At 42.2% G+C, this 21,290-nt stretch overlaps 1 protein-coding gene across 1 annotated transcript; it reads right to left on the bottom strand.

The window, feature by feature from the left end:
• Positions 1-540: 540 nt before the first annotated feature.
• Positions 541-20,415, bottom strand: SIRT1 (sirtuin 1; the record flags this gene model as incomplete). The annotated part of the gene is made up of 9 exons (XM_079535524.1): positions 541-860; positions 2,179-2,739; positions 4,401-4,587; positions 8,838-8,917; positions 11,849-11,996; positions 14,764-14,916; positions 16,091-16,332; positions 17,711-17,827; positions 19,956-20,415. 9 exons carry the CDS (start codon positions 20,413-20,415, stop codon positions 541-543), a joined length of 2,268 nt encoding a protein of 755 aa, XP_079391650.1.
• Positions 20,416-21,290: the final 875 nt, after the last annotated feature.

Raw genomic sequence — 21,290 nt, 5'->3', positions numbered from 1 at the left:
AACTAACTGTTAAAGCAAAAAATTAGCTGCCAGTCGGTCTTAGAAAATGCCAGTGTTTAATGATAGGCTATGCGAGAACGAAAGGTTTAGCAGAAGCGTAAAAATTTTAAATAAACCAAACTGTTACAAAGCAAGAAGTGTGATAATACCATTCTTTGGTCTAAATTAGCTGTTCCCTTTATATTAGTTTAACATTCCAATGGCTTTTTCAAAACTGTTTAAAAATAATATAAGCTGAAATTTATTATGCAAAATAGGTATTATATACATGGATGCCTGATCAGACTGATGACTTAAAAGTGAACATAGTAATAATTGCTTAGATATTCCTAGTACCTTAAAAAAAAAAAAGTTAGTGTTGAGTGTGCAGTAAGAGAATTTTATTGAAAAAGGTAAAAAACTAAGCATGAAAATCTGTTTCAGTTGTTTATAAACACCACATCCTTATGGTTTCCTTGCTCTAAATCCAGACGTAAACATTCGTCCTGACATGCCAAAGCTCCTAATGCTGGTGGAAAATTCCTGTAACCAGTGATCGCTTTACAACTTGTTGCTTGTTGGATGATCGTTCCCTGCAGCTTCATTTGTGTAAGCTGATTCATCAGCTGCATCTTGTTCAACCCCATCTTCCCCAAATGCAGCTTCCTCTTCCCTTTCCGGAGCATCCTCATCCTCTATGCCATTGTAAAACTCTTCAATCTCGCTCTCGTCCTCCACATCTAAGCTCTGACTGCGACACGAGCCACTTTCGCTACTACTCCCACAAGAGCTAGAAGATATCAGATCGTCTTCAGAATCTGAGTATACCTCAGCTCCGTGGAAAATATAGCGATTTGGTGGTAAAAACAGATACTGAGTACCTGAAACAGAATTTAGCAAGTCAGTATCACAGAATGGTTGGGGTAGGAGGGGAGATCTGGAGGTCACCTGGTCCAATGCCCCTGCTCAAGCAGGGGCAACTAGAGCAGGGTGCCCAGCAGAAACAAAAAGCTGAAATTATTCAGACAAGATCTTGCAGACTTCTGGTTAAAAAGTACCTACACAGATGCATTTTCAAAAGTTAAGCTAACATGACAAATTACACTAGAAATTTCTACTTCAATGTGTTGTTAGGAACAGCATTTAACAAATGCTTTACTGGGAAGCTAAACATTCCCTTTCCTCCCTCCCTCTGATGTAGTGTTTAAACTCTAATGTTTAGAGCTTTTTGTTGATAAACGTTGTATTCACAGCAAGAATGCTGTGTATTGGTTGTACCACAGAATTGGAACCCACCACACAGAGTAGTTGACTTTGCTTTAGGGAAATTGTAACCTTCTGGTTCTCCATCCTCACTGACTTTCTAGAGCAATTACTTGTTCCATCAATTAACAGACTGCACACGGAAGGCTTCTTTGGAAAGTCTGATGTTTCCTTTGGAATGTGCCTGGCTCCAACCGTGTGATTTGCTTTTCAAATCTTTTTGAGACTTTGTCCCTCAGTCCTACAAAATAGTTGTCTGACTGAGTTGGGACACGGTGCTTTAAAATCCCAAGATCAGTACAGTTTTACTGGAAATTCATTAGAAAATGTAAGAAAGGCGGGTTTATTTTTGCTACTTAGCTTCTGCCTCTTAAACTCTGATCTTTCTAGGGAGTTTCTAATCGTAGAATGGCTTGGGTTGAAAAGGACCACAGTGATCATCTAGTTTCAACCCCCTGCTATGTGAGAGGCTGGAGATTCATGATCCTTGAGATCCCTTCCAACCCTAGCCATTCCATGATTCTACATGCAGGGTCACCAATCACCAGACCAGGCTGCCCAGAGCCACATCCAGCCTGGCCTTGAATGCCTCCAGGGATGGGGCATCCACAACCTCCTTGGGCAGCCTGTTCCAGTGCATCACCACCCTCTGTATGAAAAACTTCCTCCTAATATCTAACCTAAACCTCCCCTGTCTCAGTTTAAAACCATTCAGTAATCACTGATTATAAAATCTATTCTGAATTACAGAAAATTTTCCTATTGGCTTCTTCAGAAGAAATAAACTCTGCATGACAATGAAAAACGTAGATACTTTTCTGAGCAGAAATAACCACCAAAAAACACTGATTCCCTCAAGGGCAACTTATTTATTGCTTTAAAGTAAGTCTAGAATAAACACTGAAGTGCAAGAGAATGAAATAAGTTAACACTTACCATCCAACCTTTTGCTAATCTGTTCTTTTGCAGATCTATTTACCCAGCACTTCTTCACTATTTCATTTTTTTCTTTGCTTTCTCCATTGTTGGTTCCATTTTCCTTCATTGTTTCAGAGTTCATTAATTCACTAGTAGTATTTTCAGGGTTTTCAGAGGATGCCTGTGTGTCTTGAAGCTTTTCCTCGGTGCGGGTCCCTTTATTTTCAGAGGCAGGATCACAGTTTTCTACCTTACATTCAGCTGCATGTTCTGAGGGCACCACCGAAGTATCTGGTGGAGTCATTTGTTGTGGTGAACCAGAGTCTTCAGAAATGTTTAAGGGTGTAGGTGGTAGCTCAGATGAGTGCATTTCGAGCTCTTTGTGCATTCGCGGAGGCTTTTCTGTTATTTCTGAAAGTTTTACTGAGTTGTAGCAAAGTTTTGTATATTCACTACCTAGCCTTTGACATAATTCATTAATAATAACGTCACAGTCTCCAAGAAGCTCCACATCAAAGTGTAGATGAGGCAGAGGTTCCCTATTAATTAAGATCTGAGGCACTTCATGGGGGATGGAACCTAAACATAGAAAAGACAGTTTGAAGACAGGCATTTTGGTTTTATTTTTTACCAAAGATCTGCCAAAAAAAACTTCATTTCTGAGAGATGTCTTCAGACAGATCTGGAATACAAGTAACTCTTAAATATAATAAAGCTGAAGTGGCAGTGTGAGGTGCCATGGCTGTGTAGTCTATCTAGATTTCCCTGTTTCTTGCAGTAAAAGGTGTTTTTCTATAGAAGTGCTGGATGTGGCACTGTCCCCCGTGAGCAGCAGGTGGTTGGTGCAGGCCTTTTTCAGGCTTGCATGTTAAAAAAGTACGAGTTAAGTTGTGCACTTAATAGGCAAATAATTAACCTGCAATTGTATTTTCTCAGCCCTTCTAAAGGACTTATTTAGTAATAGCACAGCTGGCTTTTCTTATCACCTTTAAGAACTAAGGATCCAAATGGTCATACACTATCTAATGCCCACTCTGTATCATTTAGCATAAAGTACTGACTTCAATTACTGCTCAGACATCTGATGTAGCTGTTCCATTTTTTTGATACTACGTTTATCTTTCAAAAGACAATTACTTTCACAGAATCACAGAATTGTAGGGGTTGGAAGGGACCTCCAGAGATCATCGAGTCCAACCCCCCTGCCAAAGCAGGTTCCCTACAGCAGGTCGCACAGGTAGGCATCCAGGCAGGTCTTGAACATCTCCAGAGAAGGAGACTCCACCACCTCCCTGGGCAGCCTGTTCCAGTGCTCCGTCACCTCACTGTAAAGAAGTTCTTGCGCACATTTGTGCGGAACTTCCTATGCTGCAGTTTCCGGCCGTTTCCCCTTGTCCTGTCTCCACTCACCACTGAAAACAGTCCGGCCTCGCCATTCTGCCCCCCACACCTTAGATATTTATAGACCTGCATCAGGTCCCCTCTCAGTCTTCTTTTCTCAAGGCTGAACAGCCCCAGTTCACTCAGCCTTTCCTCATAGGAGAGATGCTCCAGGCCCTTCACCATCTCTGTGGCCCTCTGCTGGACTCTTTCCAAGAGATCCCTGTCTTTTTTGTACTGGGGAGCCCAGAACTGGACGCAGTACTGCAGATGAGGTCTTACCAGGGCAGAGTAGAGGGGGAGGATCACCTCCCTCGACCTGCTGGCCACGCTCTTTTTAATGCACCCCAGGATGCCATTGGCCCTCTTGGCCACAAGGGCACACTGCTGGCTCATGGCCAACCTGTCGACCACCAGGACACCCAGGTCCCTTTCCGCAGAGCTCCCCTCCAGCAGGTCATCCCCCAGCCTGTACTGGTGCATGGAATTATTCCTTTTTTCTGCCCAGCTCTCCAGCCTGTCCAGGTCTCGCTGAATGGCAGCACAGCCTTCAGGCATGTCAGCCAATCCTCCCAACTTCATATCATCAGCAAACTTGCTGAGGGTGGCCACGATCCCCTCCTCAAGGTCGTTGATGAAGATGTTGAACAAGACCGGACTAAATCTTAGAATTCCAAAAGCATATTATGAACATAAAGTTTAACTTTTAGCAAAGTAGTTCTATGGATTATAAATTCATAACTTTGAGATCTCTACTCTGCCTTGGGCATAGAAAAAGCACTCAGAACTGGAACTCTTAACTGAGAATTTTAATTTCATCCAATTTTTTTGAAAGAAGAAATTTCCAGTCAGTCACTTACTTGGAATCAATGCTACTGGTCTTACTTTCAGTGAAGACCCAATGACAATAAGGAGATCAACTTCATTTTTGTCATACTTCATGGCACGATGGAACTGCTCAGGTAAGTTCTCTCCGAAGAACACTATGTCAGGCTTCATGATAGCAAGTGGTTCATCAGGCGGACAGCGAGGACATCTAGGAACTACCTGCATAGAACAGCGTATATCACTATTGTGGCTGCAACCTCAAAAGCCTCAGATTTTAGCAATTCACAGTGACTTACTCTGGCATGAGACAAGTTTCAGTGACATTTCCTCATTTATTTTTTTTCTGTGGATGTACATCTGAATACATTTCTTACTCTAGTCTGCACACAGAACTACAGCGGGAATGAAGGAGTCCTTTTACACCAGAATGGAGAAACAATGAAAGTCTACACCTCTGCTCTTAGCTAGCAACTAAGCCAGAGTCTAGATGTCACACTCAACACTGATGCGTAATCACCTCCTAGTGGAGAGGAATATAATTTTTTGGTATAATCAGAACAAAAGCTTCGGTTTCGCTATCAGTTTCCATTACTCAATCTGCTGTACCCCTTCCTACTCAAACGTTATGTTATAGAGCACTACCTCTCTGCTTTTTCTTGGTTGCATAAAGTGTGTAGCAGGTGTCCAGCAAAAAGCATACAGAAAAAGAACATGGAAAGATCTTTTGTCTGGTCTCCATTTTAAAATTTCAAATTCCTCCACTAACAGAGCAAAAGTAGATGCTAGTTATGTTTGTGGAGAAGCAGAGTCCTTTTCCTCGTGAAACCACAGGGTTTTGACCTCTTTCAACGTAACACTTTTTCAGGGAGAAGAAAAGCAAACAGGTGGATGATGCAAGAATAGACAGACAGGACTTTACTACTGAGCAAATTATTTTCTCAGCTGTAGTCTCCAAAGTAAAATACCCCAGAATAAATCCAAGGAGCCAAACATAGCTGCAGTCCTATAGCAGTAATGACAAGCAAACTAGTGCTTTGTAAAAGCGTGAAGTGATGTATGAGACCTATTATTATAGGAAAATGTAAAAAAACAAAAAACACAAATGTGTAACTGCTGGCTTTTTTTTTATGACTGTTGTAGGACCAAGGACAATGTTTTCCCTAGGAGAAAGCATTACAGGTAAAAGGCTGCTTCTATGGTGTGAAAGAACCTTTTCCAAAATTCAAGTCTTTGAATAATCTAATCTTATATTTCTACTACGGAGATTTCTTCAACGAAAGAAGCGATACAGCACAAGAACTAGAAAGCGGTATAGGGAAAATCTTCATCACCTTATCCAGGGCAAGGAGTTAATAGCCCAACCAACTAAATAATCCCCCAAAACAGAGTAGAGGGGAAAAAAAACCACAAAACCTTGAGCTTTTTTCCTTGGATCTTTAGATATTAGAAAGAAAGCTGACAACACACCAACATCTGGAACTTTTCTGATGCTTTTTACCCTGTGACTTCTTCTGCCGAAGGAAGTAATGCATGTGCATTTTAAATTGGAAGATCTAGGAAATAAGTTTGTTTGTTCTGTATTAGGAAGGAAGCAAACATCTCTAACTTCTGATTTAGTTTAAAAAGACACTGATAGTAATTGTTTCCATCATCTCCCACAGGAAGTCCAATACTGTTACTAAATGGATCTGTGTACAGCAACTGCTGTCCCTGTCCAAATCACATGAGTTTCTGTAAAGGGGCCCACAAATAGGTTTCAGCACTACACTACTCACCAGCTCCTTTGCTAATCCTCAGAAAGGTCATCAGTAAGGGGGAGATCTATTCCAAGAGCTGAAATTGATACCAAGAAGTTAAGGCTAGATAGCTGGCCGCTCAGCTGCCTAGGATCCTCCCTCCCTCCATGGGCAGCACAGCCCAGAACCACACCACCTCTGCTGCTGTATTTGTCTCATGAAAGAGAATGAGAATTCCTCATTAGCTGTGGATGTATCAAAAACAAGATCAGTAAAGATTGTGTCGATTTAAGAACATCCAAGAACAGGTGCATGTTTCTGTGGGCCTTTCATCCTAAATCTGAGATGCCTTTGCTGTTTCTTGAAACTGGTTAAAGTAGTCAAAAGTACAGTGAAATTGGCATTTTTGAAAATAATCAAAAACAGTTTTACTCAGAAGTGTTTTTTTCTGTGGGATTTATAGACACTGCCTCATCTTGTGTAGCAGGATGTCTGTGTACAGCAACCTAAAAATGGAATCGTGCTGCAGGTAAGTAGCATGCTGCCTTGGAGCTGGCAAAAAAAAAAAAAAAAAAAAAAAAAAAAAAAAAAAAAAAGCGGTGAGGAACTGGTGGTTTTTTAAGTATCCATCTCTGGTATGCTGAAAGGAAATCCTGCCAGGAAGATGCTAAATAGACTTATTTTGTTGTGAAGCACTTCAGACTGTCAAAGGAAGGAGCAGAGCAAAGGAAAGCTAATCTCTTCTATGGAAAACAGGACCTGGGGTCACATATAACTGAACTTCCAAGCAGTGGAGGACAGCAGAGAATACAGCTTCCTATTGGGACTATGGACTGGGACTCTCCAAACCATTTCTAGAAAACAGAGCTGTTGGAATTCGGCAGTGTTTTATTTCATAAGTACAGAACCAGTTTCTTTTGATAACTAAGAAATTAATTCATTCTGGAGAGCAACAGAAAAACCAACCGCATGGCACTGATTTTTGAAGCAGAGATAACGATGGTAAATTGAACTTTTTTTTTTTTTTTGAGGATACTCTTTGTTCCAATGGTGCTATTTCCTGTTATGTATATGTAGATACACACACATACATTCAGCAATAACTGTATTCATTTTGTGAAATAACAGTATTTACAGCTACAGCCTGCTCTGGAAAAATATACCTGTCTAAAGTCTTGGAACTGCTAAGTCATGGCCTGAACCACTGACTGAGCACCTGGGGGAAGGAAAGGACCTGGTCAGCCCTAGGAGCACAGGTGAAGGCAATTCAGCTGTGTGACCGGAAGGGGTGGAGCCTGGCTGCACCTCTCCTAGCCCTCACTTAAGGGCTGACTGCCACCAAGGAAGATCTTTCTGGAGATCTCTCTTTGGTGGGGTTTTCTTGTGAGCCTGAATCTTCAGATATAGGTGAGCATCCTTTTTTTGTAACGTCTTCTCATTGCGCATAGCTGGAACTGGTGCTGCTGCCTGTACAGCACTGTAAGATTAGGACTGATAGATTGAATGTTTCTTTCCTGAGCAACCACCTCTTTGTTCAGAAGTACTGTTGTGCGGGCTTCTCTTCCCATCCCTATGCTCCCACTACTGGCCATGAGCAGGGACGTGCCGTTAGGGCACAAGTTCAGTTCAACATACAAAAGTGCACTGATTGAAGTGTCGTTAGAAGGAATACTTCCACTAACAATCAAAACAGAAAACTACACCATGCTTAGGAACATGTTTAGAAGGAAAAGAAAAACAAAGACCAAATCCCAACTAACTTGCTTTAAAGATAAAGAGGAAGCAACGTTGTAAGGTACGATTCTCAACAGTAACATGCATAGAGTAGAACAGACCTCTTAGGTACTCAGTATTACAAAGTATCAGTCTTCTGATATTCACACTTCATAAAACTTGAAGTCAAACACAGAATTCAGGGACAGCCATTCATAAAATATGTCAGATATAATGCTTCAAAAATGTTTCTCTATGTTTCTCATTTAAATTTTAATTGCAGAGTCAAGTATTTATTGAAAAACATGCAAATACAGAAAAACAGTGCCTTTTCATTTGTATAGACAACATTTTTATCAGGTAATTGTCTCTGTCAAAAGACACAGAAGAAAAGCAAAGCGGGTCTGATTAAGGCAAAGGTTATTCTACTCTGATGGAGCAGAACTAACTCTGGGCTTGGTCATGAATCACTTCATATCCAAATGTGAGGAATTCAGAACATAAAATAGTCTGGCAGTTCTTGAAAGTGCTAATCAGTCATCTCACTTATCCTACATGCTCAGAGGCTGCTTTATATTAGCACTTTCTCCATGCATCATCTACAGTTTCAACATTTTGAATGCAGGTAAATGCTTTAAGAGCAACTGATGTTATAAATAGCTAGAAATACTTTCACAGTGTGACTCAGAGCTCAGATTACCCTAAGGCAGGTATAAATCCAACTTTTACTTACCACGTTGATTTCTGCTCTTCTGAGAACTGCCATTAGAAATAGACTCCAATGGTTTTGGTTTCTACTTCTTTCACTTTACCTTATTTTTACAGTGTAGTACCTGAGTACGTTTTTTAAATACAAGAGCAAATGCTAAAATAGATAGATAGGCACGTAGGAAACAAGGAAAGGTTTTTTTTTTTTTTTTAATCATATGCCTTTTAAAAATGCAGACCTTTTAAGCAATGCTTTGTTTTGTTACCAAGTTGCTTATTAGAAAGCTGCAGTGATTTAAAGTAAGTTTTTACCTGATTGAAAATATCTCCTCGAACAACTTCACAATCAACTTTGTATTTACAGATCAGGCAGGAAGCTGTTGCAAAGGAACCTGTGGGGGACGGGAGGGAAAATATGATAGAAGTGAGGACTTTCAGATTTGGTCTTTTTGCCAAAGATGTTATGACACAAAGACTGTTAAATAGCAGTGCTAACCAACCAAACAAACAAAACCAAAACAACAAAACAAAACAAAAACAAAACAAAAACCACCAAAAGAAGTCCTTAAAAAGTAATTTAAAAATTAAGAGGAGATTCCTGTGGTACTAAAGCTAGTTGTAGATGTTAGCCAGGAGAAATTCTGTTTTAGGAGGAGAATATATTGAATGTATGAAAACACTAAATCCATTGGATCATTCCCCTACTTCCCATCTTTACACAATTAATAGAACTGGTGTCAGCCCTGCCTCATCAGCAGCAGGACACGAACCCACACCAATCTCAGCTGGCTTTCAAAGAGCAAAGTAACTATGAAATGCATTAAGTAATGAAAATGCATTAACTAGGACTACAATTATAGGCAACTGAGCCGCAGTATGTTCCTCTCAGTAACTGTTAATAGTTACAGCTATATTGTTTCCATTAGAGTAGCACTCTGAACTTAGTATTCAGCTTGGCTACCGTGTTCTTTGTTTGGCAGCATTGTGTAAAATTGCTCTCCTGAGCTCTCGCGGCCCTGTTCTAACACAGCTGAGGTGATGCCTGACATCTGGCAGAGCACTCCTGTCTTCATTGTCTGAAGGCAAACCTTATCTGTTGGCTAACACATGTTAACAGAGGGAAATGGTGGAAAACGAGAGTGGCCTTTTGGTGCACATGTTTACCTGTCAAGGCCTTGCACCCCTGCAAGGAGTACTGCTAGAAGCTGACAGAACGTTGAAGAGTGAAGTAAGGAATTGTCAGACTTGTCCCAGCTATGAAACAAGGCTTAAAAAAAATAATCTGGGGATCTCTGACCTTGCAGTGGAATATGTCAAGCTCTTACAGCTAGACAACAAACGGACACCCTTAAATAACTACTTTCAGTTTCGCTTTAACCACTACCATTAGACAATTAGCTAGCATTAAGCAGAGTAACTCTAGTGTGGATAGTTAGTGGGCTCAAAATAACCTTTGCTAACTTCCAAAAGCCTCAGAAACCAATAAAAAAATATTTTTTTATTTGAAAATAAACTGATACAGCATATACACTAAAGCTGGTCTGAAATCTAATTACTGTATCATGCAACTGAAAAAAACCCCAACATTTGTGTGTGTGCAAAAACACAGCTAAAAAAGAATTTTGTGCTAAATACCTAATTAGGAATGACATCCAAAAGAAAACGCATTATATGCTGAATACATATGAAAACTAGAGTGAGATTTGAGTTATTCTGTGGGGTGGATTCTATTCTGTTCTCTTTGGTTACTATGACAAAGCATTGACTCTCTCTAAATGAAGAAAATTGACAAATCCACCATTGAGTTAAGCTCTGTAGATGAGGAAGATGAGTCTGATCCCTGGAAAAGTGGAACTCTGTAAGAAAGCTGTAATCAGTGGGCAGATTGCCATCTCTGGTACCAGGCTGCCATTGCCACACTGCTAACAGCTGAGACAAAGAAGAACGGGGTATCACTTAATCCAAAGGTCACTGGCATATCGTGGTACGGGGTATCACTTAATCCAAAGGTCACTGGCATATCGTGGTAACAGTACCAGCTTCAACAGTGGCTCTGTTACAGGCAAAAGGAACCATTGCTTCCCTAGCTCAATGTTAGGATTGTTGGGAAAGCATCTGGTGATACTTCCTTCTTTCCTAATATTTGTTCCTGCCCCTTCCAGCAGCCCTCTGTATTCTTAATGGGAGACCAAGGGTTATTGCTCTTAACTCAGAGGTTAACTTCTTCAGTTCCAGTTCTGCTGCTGACACCAGCGTTGGCAGGTCTCACAAACATTGCTTTTAAGCAATTTATTTGATAAAAGAACTCTAGAACCTTAGAACTCTAAGCCTTCTTTCCTTAAAAACATATCCTTGGCCTTTCAACTTGACATTTGCAAGTCTTTGGAAATGGTAAGCACATCAAACAATTACTTAAGAGGTTCCATTTAATTTGGCATAATAATTAGAGAATATTTGGCACCAAAATGTAACAAAATGATGTTAATTTCAACAACTGGGTAATCCACACTAAGATGTAGCTGAGGTAAGCCTCGGAAGTGACAGGTATTCTAAGTAATCAGCAGCTAAATCTATTTCGTTATCAGACAATTTCCACACTGTGTTCTCATGCATGAATATAAAGTACCACCAATTACACAACAAAGGCTAAGGTCTAAGCTTGCCACTGATGCACAAAGACCACCACTTAGCATGCCTTACTTATGAAAGTAGTATTTCTGCTACAAACACTTTTGCTTTAAATGCTTGAACTAACTCAGAAAAAAAGAAAGAAAGGGGGGAAAGAAGGGCAACATTTTCAAGTTGTAAAGTACAGTCATGTAAGCAGCAGAGGCTCCTGAAATAGACGTGCCTTGGCCAAGCTTATCCTTGTCTGGTCCCTTATCTTCCCACTGATTTGGGGACACAGGTTTCCATTCAATCTCCTGTTAAATTTAAGAAGCATGGTAGAACATACCAAGAAACATTTTTAAAAGGAACTCCAAACTTCACTGAATCTGTAAGTTCAAATTAAAGAAAGATTACTGCATTTCGTGAAATAACCCAAACATGAGAGCACTGGCTACAAATATGGAATCAGGTCTTACTGGATGCATCTCAAGAAAATGCTTCTCAGCCTCTCTCTGCAGTGTTTTCTTTAGTTATGCTATCAGTAATAATTTTACCTAGTACTCTAAACACCACTTTAAAAGCAGAATATTTGTTTCTGAGAAATACCAGTTTAAGGAAAATATCAATGCCACTAGCAATTACCTTGTCACATACATCAGTAAGCATTGTTCCTACTCATAAGAAATAAGAAAAGGGAAACTAAAATTACTGACCATGACACTGAATTATCCTTTGGATTCCTGCAACCTGTTCCAATGTGTCTATGTTCTGAGTATAGTTACGAAGCAATTTTCCTTCTTTATCCATCAAAGCTATGAACTTGTGGCAGAGAGATGGCTGGAATTGGCCTGGATAGATTTCCTATGGAATTCAAAAGTATATTAGAAAGTGTATATGAATACGCAGCATCTTTATTCCAAATGCAGCAATTATGTACTCATTCTTCGTAATCATTCCCTTTGCATTTTGCCCTTTCCTTTCAGTTCCAACTCTTCTTTCATTAGCTGAACTTCTCATACCAGGATGAACTGCTCATTGCAGTAGCTGGTACTCTGTTCTTCAGGCAGCACAAGAACAAGGTCTAGGTCATCTCTGGTTTTGAGAACTATAAAACATGAACAGTTTTCTTCCTCTTCTTCCTCGTATTTTTATTAGAGACATTATTTTACTGCAGTCAGACAAAAAAAAAAAATTCATGAGGAACTTGGATTTTGGTCTTTTGGTTAAAGATGAGCAGTTTTTATTCATCAACTGTATTGGCAGCCATTCCTGGGCTCTCATTAGCTACCAAACTAAGTACAAATTGGACATAAAGCAGAAGGCAGGTAGCACTGAGACCAGCTTTGCCAATTTGTCCAGTTACAACAGCATTAAGGCAAAACCAAATGGCTTAGAAGAGCAATTCCACTGGCCCAGACAGGTGCTCAGCATTTCTGCTAAATCGAGGAAGAGGAGGCAGGCATTTTTAAGGCATATACAGAAAGAAATGTGCACCCTTTTATGGAATGATTTGACATCTCCACAGTGAATAAAGGAGCTTGGCAGAAGAAAAAACACTTCATGCAAAGAACCTCTGCCTAGAACTGACCAACCAGGCAGTACTCTAGTTGCTGTGTGACAAGGAGGCTAGAAGCAGCAGCACCCTCTTGCTCAGGAGCACCACTTAAGAAGAGAAGCTTGAATTCCAGGCCCTCTGCTCTCCTGTCACTCTTTTGCCACTGAACAGCAACTGGGCTGTACTCTCACCTGGGAAACCCACGCCTTTGTACAGAAAGTAAGCTAGCAGCAGGGGCTGCCTACCTTTACTAGTAGATACTGAAAGCTGAACCAAAAAGTTGAGCACAACAGTGAACCATTCACAACCAAAAGAGAATTTTTGAAAGTACTTGTTTTCACTCCAAATATTTCAAGTTGTTCTAATTTCTGAAGATTACACAGGTCTTTGGATTTAAATTGTATCACCTAGATTCTGACTAGGCTGTTACACAATTACCAGCAGATGGTAATATGATCCTAAGAGACTTTGTATCTTAGTCTGAAAAAGCAAGAGGTGCTCTGCCACCACTAACCCTACAAATAAATATGGGATCCATAGGATCCATCCTAATTATAGGAAATAAAAAAAGGACAGACTTCACACTGAACAAGTGGAAACAAGCACTTGTACAGAGGAATCAATGAAGCAGGAAGCAAAATGAGTTTAAAGCACTAACAGTGAGAAAAGTAAGACTGACTAGAGAACTAGAAATACACATATAAACAGTGATAAAGGGTGGATCTCTTGGCACAGATGTAAGAAGAGACAGGAAATGAGGCAAAGCCAACAGTGCTCATTGAAAAGTACCTTGAAAATAGGGCAAAGCACAGGCACAGTAACAGTGCCTTAAAATGTATGTACTAAAGTGAAAAATGAATTTCTGGGTCCAAGTATGTTGGCTGAGTAAATCAGCCACTGCTCTGACAGAGCAAATAGCTTTCAGAGTCACTATTGTGTTTCAGGGTTTTGTGTGGTTTTTGTTGCTGCTGCTGCTGCTGCTGTTTGCTTTCAATAACAGATGAAATTAATGTCAGTAAAAAATATCAGCCAAATTAAATTTGAACTGCTCTGGTAAAATGTCCATGTAGGCAGTTGGTTCCCCTTCCCCTCCTCCCATATTAAAAAGTCAAAGTAATGTATATACTGATGGACATAAAAATATGTTAGAATTTGGATAGAGTGCTTTCAAGAAAGTCAAGCAACTCAGGAATGCATCCATGTTTCTTTTCCAAGCTCTGGATCAATAATAGAGCAGTAGTACAAACTGTGAGCAAAAGGAGGAAACAGCAAGTGCATGGATGGATTCTCAGGAGACCTTACAGGTCCTGTAAAAATACTTCTTCGATTTATATTTCCTACTTGTCTCTGAGGCATTTTTAATTGATCTGCTTAGTATTGCAAATATCTCTCAGAAAACTGCTCCATCCTCCCTTTTAAGAAATGAACACAGAACACAGTCCCTACAAAAAAGACTTATTTTTTTTAAATGCAGATCCTCGTGTCAGCTACATCAAAATCTGAAACAGGATCAAACTTATCAGTGCATGAAACTGCTTCACTCCTCCTAACCATAAAGCAATAAGATGTGACCATGCAGAGTGACATGAAACAGCATGCTACAACACATCAAATTCAAATTTAGCTTTCCACATTACTTGTGTGCTTTCAAAAAGTTTCTCATTCTATTTTTCAGTGAATGTAACTGCAGCTAAGAATTTCAAAGACTTTTAAAATTATGACAAAATATTATTTATCCTCCCTTGAATTAGAGAACGGTTGCATATAGAGTGAACTTGTAACAGGAACAGCCAAAGAAGGCTTCAAAAAGAATAAAATATTGCAAAGTCTTTTTAATAAGTTTAATACGTGGTTGCACACAACAACTAAAGTATCATCTTTGAGGATATAATAGTTTGCAAAGGCCTGCCAAGGGGAGAGTCATTATGCCACTGAATTAAGTGTCTCATTAAACACCATCTTGTTGAAAGCGAGACAGATACCCTTTTGTTAACACAGCTGTGCAAAATCTCATTTATGCATCTGAAGTCTTTTTATTTACTGACCAAGATAAGATCAATAGGAAAACCATACCTTTGCAAACTTAAAAAATGGCCTGGGATCCTTTCTGAAGTATTCTATATCAAACATTGCTTGAGGATCTGGAAGGTCTGGGAAGTCTACAGCAAGGCGTGCATAGATGCCGTCTCTTGATCTAAAGTCAGGTATTCCACAAGACACAGACACCTGAAATATATTTTTGCAATAAGCAATACTACGTACTGGGCTGTAACAGCTACTATGATAACAAGAGCTACAATGATACTGTTTGGGAAACCGTATCTCCATGCGCTCACATACACTGAGAACAAAACCAGGTTGTGTTCTGTGTTGATCAAACCAATTTCCAAATCACAAGCAGGAGATACAGCACAGAAACACAACTTGATAACCTGGTCCAGAAAAGCTTCAGCACAATCCCCACAGGCAGTAACAGAACACGAGAACTTTTAGTACTGAAAGTCTTGTAAGAAGTGCACAAAGAGTTGTTCATTTTTTTTCTCCTTTAACATGCTAATGCAGTAACAAAATAGAATCTCACTTCTGATGATAAGACACCTCTGATAAACTAGCTGTGCCCTGCTCTAACAGTCAATAAGGGCTAATTTATTGTCCCACGCTACCCCAGAATGCTGTAACGAGGGAAAACAGGCATAGCAATTATAGGAAGAACATTGGATAACGGAAATAGCAGTGCTTTTCTGCAAAGCTGGTCTGAGTTGGATTAGCCATCTTTTCTGAATAGCGTTATACCTCTGTGTGCAACCCACTGAGGTAAATAATTACTGACTTTCATACTGTATCTCATACGCAGGTGCAAAGCTGCAAATTCATGACAATTCAAGGTTTTGTTTAGTGAAAATGAGTGGTCTTATCATCATAGTGTAGCACCTTAGACATAAAAGCCCGTCTACCAAAATTAAGTTGTACTCTTATTAGAACCTAGCCCCTCCCCTTTTACTTCTTTTACTCCCTCTGGTTCCATTAGACGTTTTATGAAATTCACTGAGATTTAAAGTCATTGGCTCTGTAAAAAAAAAAAAAAAAAAAAAAAAAAAGAGACTAGGATAGAAAATATTCTGGAATAGGTAGATGTGATTTTATTTCATAATTATTCTGCGTAGAAGCAATCATTTAAGCGTTTAAACGTCTAAGAATAGTTTCTTGTCAGAAGAGAGATGTTGTCATTTCCAGTTTAAGCTCCAGTCGTGCAGCGTGCATCATCTAGGACAGCTGTACCTCCTCTTCCCAATTATTTGTTTACAAATACTGCCACTGTCAGATGGTCCGTGTGCCATGAAGCTCTGGATAAGAATTAACCAACTCTATACTGTCACACTGTCATTGTGGCAATACGTACCCCAGCTCCTGTCAAGACCATGATTTTTTTGCATTCCTGTAACAGTTTCACTGCATCGTCAATAGTATTGATATCTTTTCGTTTTTTTCTTTTTGGCGGCTCTGAAAGAATGTTTATGACGATTTGCCACAGTGTCATATCATCCAGTTCGGGTGGAGGGATCGTTTCTGGGAGCAGGTCTTTCAGAATTGTCCGTGGGTCTGTACCTAACATGAGATGCTGCTGAACAAAAGTGTAAGGACCTGAGAAAATTGAAAAACAAAACAGAAATTGACTAAGACAAATATAACCATCATTCCATTTATTAATGCTTGCTGCTTCATTTTATTAAAGCAGTTTCATTCCTTGCATCAAAAACCCCATATATCTTGGTCTAAATTAGGAAATGATAGCGTAGGGAGGGTTTTATGATTATTTTATGTTAACCCACAGTGCATTTTTTGAAAAGTCAGAGTAGAAGTCACAGTTCATAGCAAGTTCTTCCTAGTCTTAAGTTTTTTTTGAAAATTGTTAGAAGAAATATCAATTATTTATTTTTATTAAATAAGTTTTATTTTATTAAAAATACACGTTTAGCAACAAGATCTTCACAATGTTTCTCCACTTAATGGCTTAACTGGTGTTTTTCCAATGTTTCATAGGGTACACACATACATATACATATTATAATGTATACTAAAGACAAATAGGGCCTACCAACCCAGAGGTTTTTTTATTGCTCTATTAGTCATCTAGAACTAATGACTTCAGAGATGATCACAGCCATCAATCTCTCCACAAGCACTCAAGAATGGAACAGCAGAAGAAAAATATGCACATCTTAAGAAGCCACACTAAGAGGATCCAAACTAAAAGTAGCTACATTGCATAGAAAGACAACCATCACCAAATGCATTGACCTAAAAGGTACTGACAGTGAACCTGTAATGAGGAGATTGGTAAAGACTGGGTCAGGTTTTAAGTGGAGCACTGCGCTGCCATACTGTATTTTCTTGCCGCTATGCTTTATCAGTGCTGGCAATGCGATGGCTGTGGTTTATCACATTTATGTAAAAGACAAGACTTGAAGTCCCAGCCATGCTGGGCCCTGGAAGCCCATCCTACTCAAGTCACCAGTCACAGCGTACATCGCTCTGAGTGAGGTGAAAGCTTTTTACCCAACACCTATGCTACAGACTGATCTGCAGACTAGTTAACACCCAAATGGTTGTGTGACATGGGACAGTGAGCCCTACAGATTAATATGGCTAAAATCATACAACAATGAGCTTCAACATCTTTAAAGTAAGAGTAATACTATGTAAATGGGTAAGAAATATGCCAGTTTCATTTATTTATTAAGCTTATGTATATACTATATATATATATGTATATGTATATAATATATATTAATATGGATTATGGCAGTATTTCTACAGAAAAACAAATCTGTTGACTATCCTTTCTTGAAATACAGTTTAAAGATTCTTAAACATTATACAGGATACAGGAAATAATTACTGAAAAATAAATAATCGATATTTCTTCTAACAATTTTCAAAAAAACTTAAGACTAGGAAGAACTAAGCAAGTGTTTGCAAGAGGCAAGCAGCATCTGAGAGTAATTGCACAGGCTTCTACCTATACGTGGTCTTGGGGTCCAGTCACTAGAACTTGCATGTGAAGCTCTGTCATCTTCATCACTATCACAGGAGTGGAAACCATTGGCTATGATTTCATCGCTTAAAAGGAAGTTATCTGCAAGACAGCACAACAATGGAAGATACAAAGCTTGAGCCAAGCAGCACAGTTAATGCATATTTAAATGCATCACAAAACCTAAAGTTGTAATTCATTGCATTCAACTTCAATCACATACAAATAGTCAGTAAGTGGCAAATAGTAAGTTTCACCACTTAGTTGTTGGTTTTTTGTTTTTGTTTTTGTTTTTTTTTAATTTTTTTTTTAGCTTATTAGTACATTTTCAGGCCTCTGATTTACTGCAGAATTTCTGTGCTAATACTGGTATCAGTGGGCTGACGTTGACGTGAGGTTTTCACTGTATCAAGTGTTGGTTACTGAGGTTATTTGTACCTTCAGAAAGAGTGAAGTGTTTTTAGATTACCATTATTTTCTCCTATTTTCTCCTATGGTTCTCACTTCACTCAGCTCTTACTGTGAAATTGGGCAAAATCAATGTCCCACAACTTACAGAACAATCTGCAATGGGGTTGTAAGAGCCCAGCATTTAAACACACACACAAAGACACAGCTGGACAGAAATAGAGAATTTTGCTATGCTGTTGCATCTGACTTGCAGTAGCTGGCCACACACACACGTACGGGGTATTTCATTTATGACAGAAAAACGTGCTACCTTGAACCACCTTCACTAAGTTTATCACCATTGTACCTTGCATATGGGTTTGCCTTTGAGCACTCCGCTTGTGGCCCTAAGCCAGAGTAACCCAATCTAACTTCATCACATGCCCAGAATAAGGACTGTGGAGAGGAACGGGATACTCGTTTCACGGCATGCGATACCAAGGTAACGTTTAAGGTGCAAATCCGTGTTTTGTTCTGAGCAGTTTGTTACAATATGGGCTACTATTTTTTTTTTTAATTATCTTTTTATTAATAGGCACAGCACATATATTAATTTGTTGAAAATCTATAAGCAAATGAAAATAAGTCTTAGTCTCTGCAGCGAAGAATCACCGCCATCACTTCCCAACACCAGTGAATGAACTCCTGTGCAGTAGTGAAGCTAGGTCACCTCACCTTTACTCTTAAAGAAAAACATTTTTATTCAGAGGCTGCGTTGCCCAATTTGTTTAATTGATTGGATAAGTAAATTGCAGAAATGATTCTGATTAAATTGAAAAGAGTAGGAGGCCAGTCATTTGCTTTCTACGCTTGCTGCCTCCTGAGAGCACAGGTGCCCTTCTGACATTATGTCTTATTAAGATTTTACATATTTGAAGCATGACACTTCTGTTTTGTAACACATGAAGTCAGTGAGCATCTTACACAGAAAAACTTTATGAATAAGAGAAACACACATCAGCACACTACGTTTTACTACAACAACCACTGTGTCTGCTACGTGAAGAGTCAAAGTCTGTGTCATTAAAGACTCATCACATACAGGTCACATCATCACAGATTTATAAAACGCGATAGCCTAAAGTAGCAGTTTAAATTGTAACACTCCCCAAGGAGTTGTCTTGATTCCTCAAAGGAATAAAAGGACTTTGTGCCAGAAATAGCCAATACAAACCAAAACACGCCTGAGGATTGGAGCAACTCGAGGAATAGCCTCCACATAAGGCGTTATAATAGAGATCACTTCCCAGGCAAAGCACAGTACCTTATACCTTTAAAGGACTTCCCAAAGCATTACCTTAAAAATCCCAAAGCCTCCCAGCCTGTCGGTCCCAACACAGCAGACCGAGCTCAGCGCCGGTACCGCCCAAGCCCTGCTGCAAACCCACCTGCAAAGCCAGCTCCCTGACGGTGCAGCACTTTGCGCTTCAGCTGCTGAAGCCTAAGACTAACTCGAGGCTCCCTAAAGGACCGGTCCGCACGACCGCTCCTGTCCCTTCCAGAAAAGTTTTCAGAAAGTAACCGCTGTCAGGAGACGGGGCTTACGGCTGTCATTTCTAATAGCGCGTCGCCGCCGCCACGGACGATCTCAGCAGCGAGCGCCGAGGCGATCTCGCCCCGAGGCCCGGCACGAATACCGCCGCCGTGACGAGCCCCGATCGGAGCGGGAGAGGCCCGGGGCACCGCGGCCGACGGCCGAGCGCGGCGCCTCCCTCGCCCCCCGCGCGGCTCGAGCCGCGGCCGCCCCGTGGCGGGACGGGGGATGGGGTCGGGTCCTCACCGGGCTGCGGGGCCGGCGCTCCGGCCGCCCCGTTTGAACGCTGCGCCCGCTCGCAGCCAATGGCCGCCTCCGCCGCGTCTTCGCCGGGCGCCGCCTCCTCTCCCTCCCCCCGGCCCCGCTGCCGCGGCTGCGGAGGCGGCTCCGCCCGGGCCAGGCCCCGCTGCGCGGCCCTATTGTCCGCGCCGCTCCGGCCCTCCGTCGTCGCGCCGTCCTCCTCCCGCGCCCGGACGTCGCCATCGACGCTGACGGCCGCCGCCTCGCCCAGAGGTTCCGTCGCGGCGGCGGCGGGAGGCGGCTCCGCGCCCCGGTCCGGGCGGCGGGCGAGCGGCGCGCCCCGGCCGCATACGCCGTCTTCTGAGTTCGGGCGCTGGCGCTTGGGCGCGGGCTCGGCGCTCTCGCCCGCGGCGCCGGGGCCGCCGCCGTCGCGGGGCCGGAGGAGCGGAGCCTCCCCGTCCGCCATCTTGGAGAAGCAACCGCCGCCCCCCTCCCTCCTTCCCTCCCGCCCGGCGCAGCGCGCAGCAGCGCCGCCGCTGCGGCCCCCTCCCCCACCCCCAGGGAGCGATTTAAACCCGGCACGTGACCGCGCCGCCGCCCACGCGGGCGCCCGCCCCGCGGAGGCCGCAACAACAACAAACGGGGTCACGTGAGCGGGGAGGCGGAGGGGGAGCGCGGCTGTGGTCACGTGGCGGCCGGCGCTGGCTCGGCCCTCGCGCAGCCTGCCGTTCTGGTCATGTGGCCGCGCGCCGCCTGGGCGGCCACAGGGAGCGCTGCGGGGCCGGGGTGGAGTCGGTGCCTCGTTCCGCTCAGCCGGAACGGGCGGCCGTCATCTTCTCCGGCGGTGGAGGCCCGCCCCGGTTCGTCGCAGGAGCGCGTTCCGCCGGCGGGGGTGTTGCTGGCAAATGGCGGTGCCGGTGCCGCGGAGGGGTGGGAAAACTCTGGGCTTCTCCGCAGCGTTCTCTAAGGCGGCTGTAAAACGCAGCGCTGACGAACAGTTGCTGCTGCCTGCCCCGGGCTGCGCGTAGCAAATGCGCTTTGCTGGCCTCGCGAGCTCAGGCGTTTACACGTTGCTCGTCCCTGACGGGACGCACAAAGCTCGTGGCTGAGTTGGTGAGGAGTCTTCTGCCGCGTTAATGGTAGACGCTGAACTGTGAGCCGTTTCTGCCTGAGCCACACACTCGGGTTTCCTTAGGCTGCCATCTCCCGCCCGAGGTTCCGCCCGGACAGAACTCCCCCGCTGTCCTGGCCGTACCGTTACCCACAGCCGCGGGTTCCCATCAGCGCTGGTGCTGCACACACAAGTTAGCCGAGGCTGTTTGTTGGCCTGGGCCCCTGCTG

Source organism: Tetrao urogallus (genome assembly GCF_951394365.1).
Source record: "Tetrao urogallus genome assembly, chromosome: 5".
In the NCBI taxonomy this organism is placed as follows: Eukaryota; Metazoa; Chordata; class Aves; order Galliformes; family Phasianidae; genus Tetrao; species Tetrao urogallus.
The sequence above is the reverse complement of the archived record's forward strand: the minus strand, read 5'-3'. Positions and strand labels throughout refer to the sequence as shown.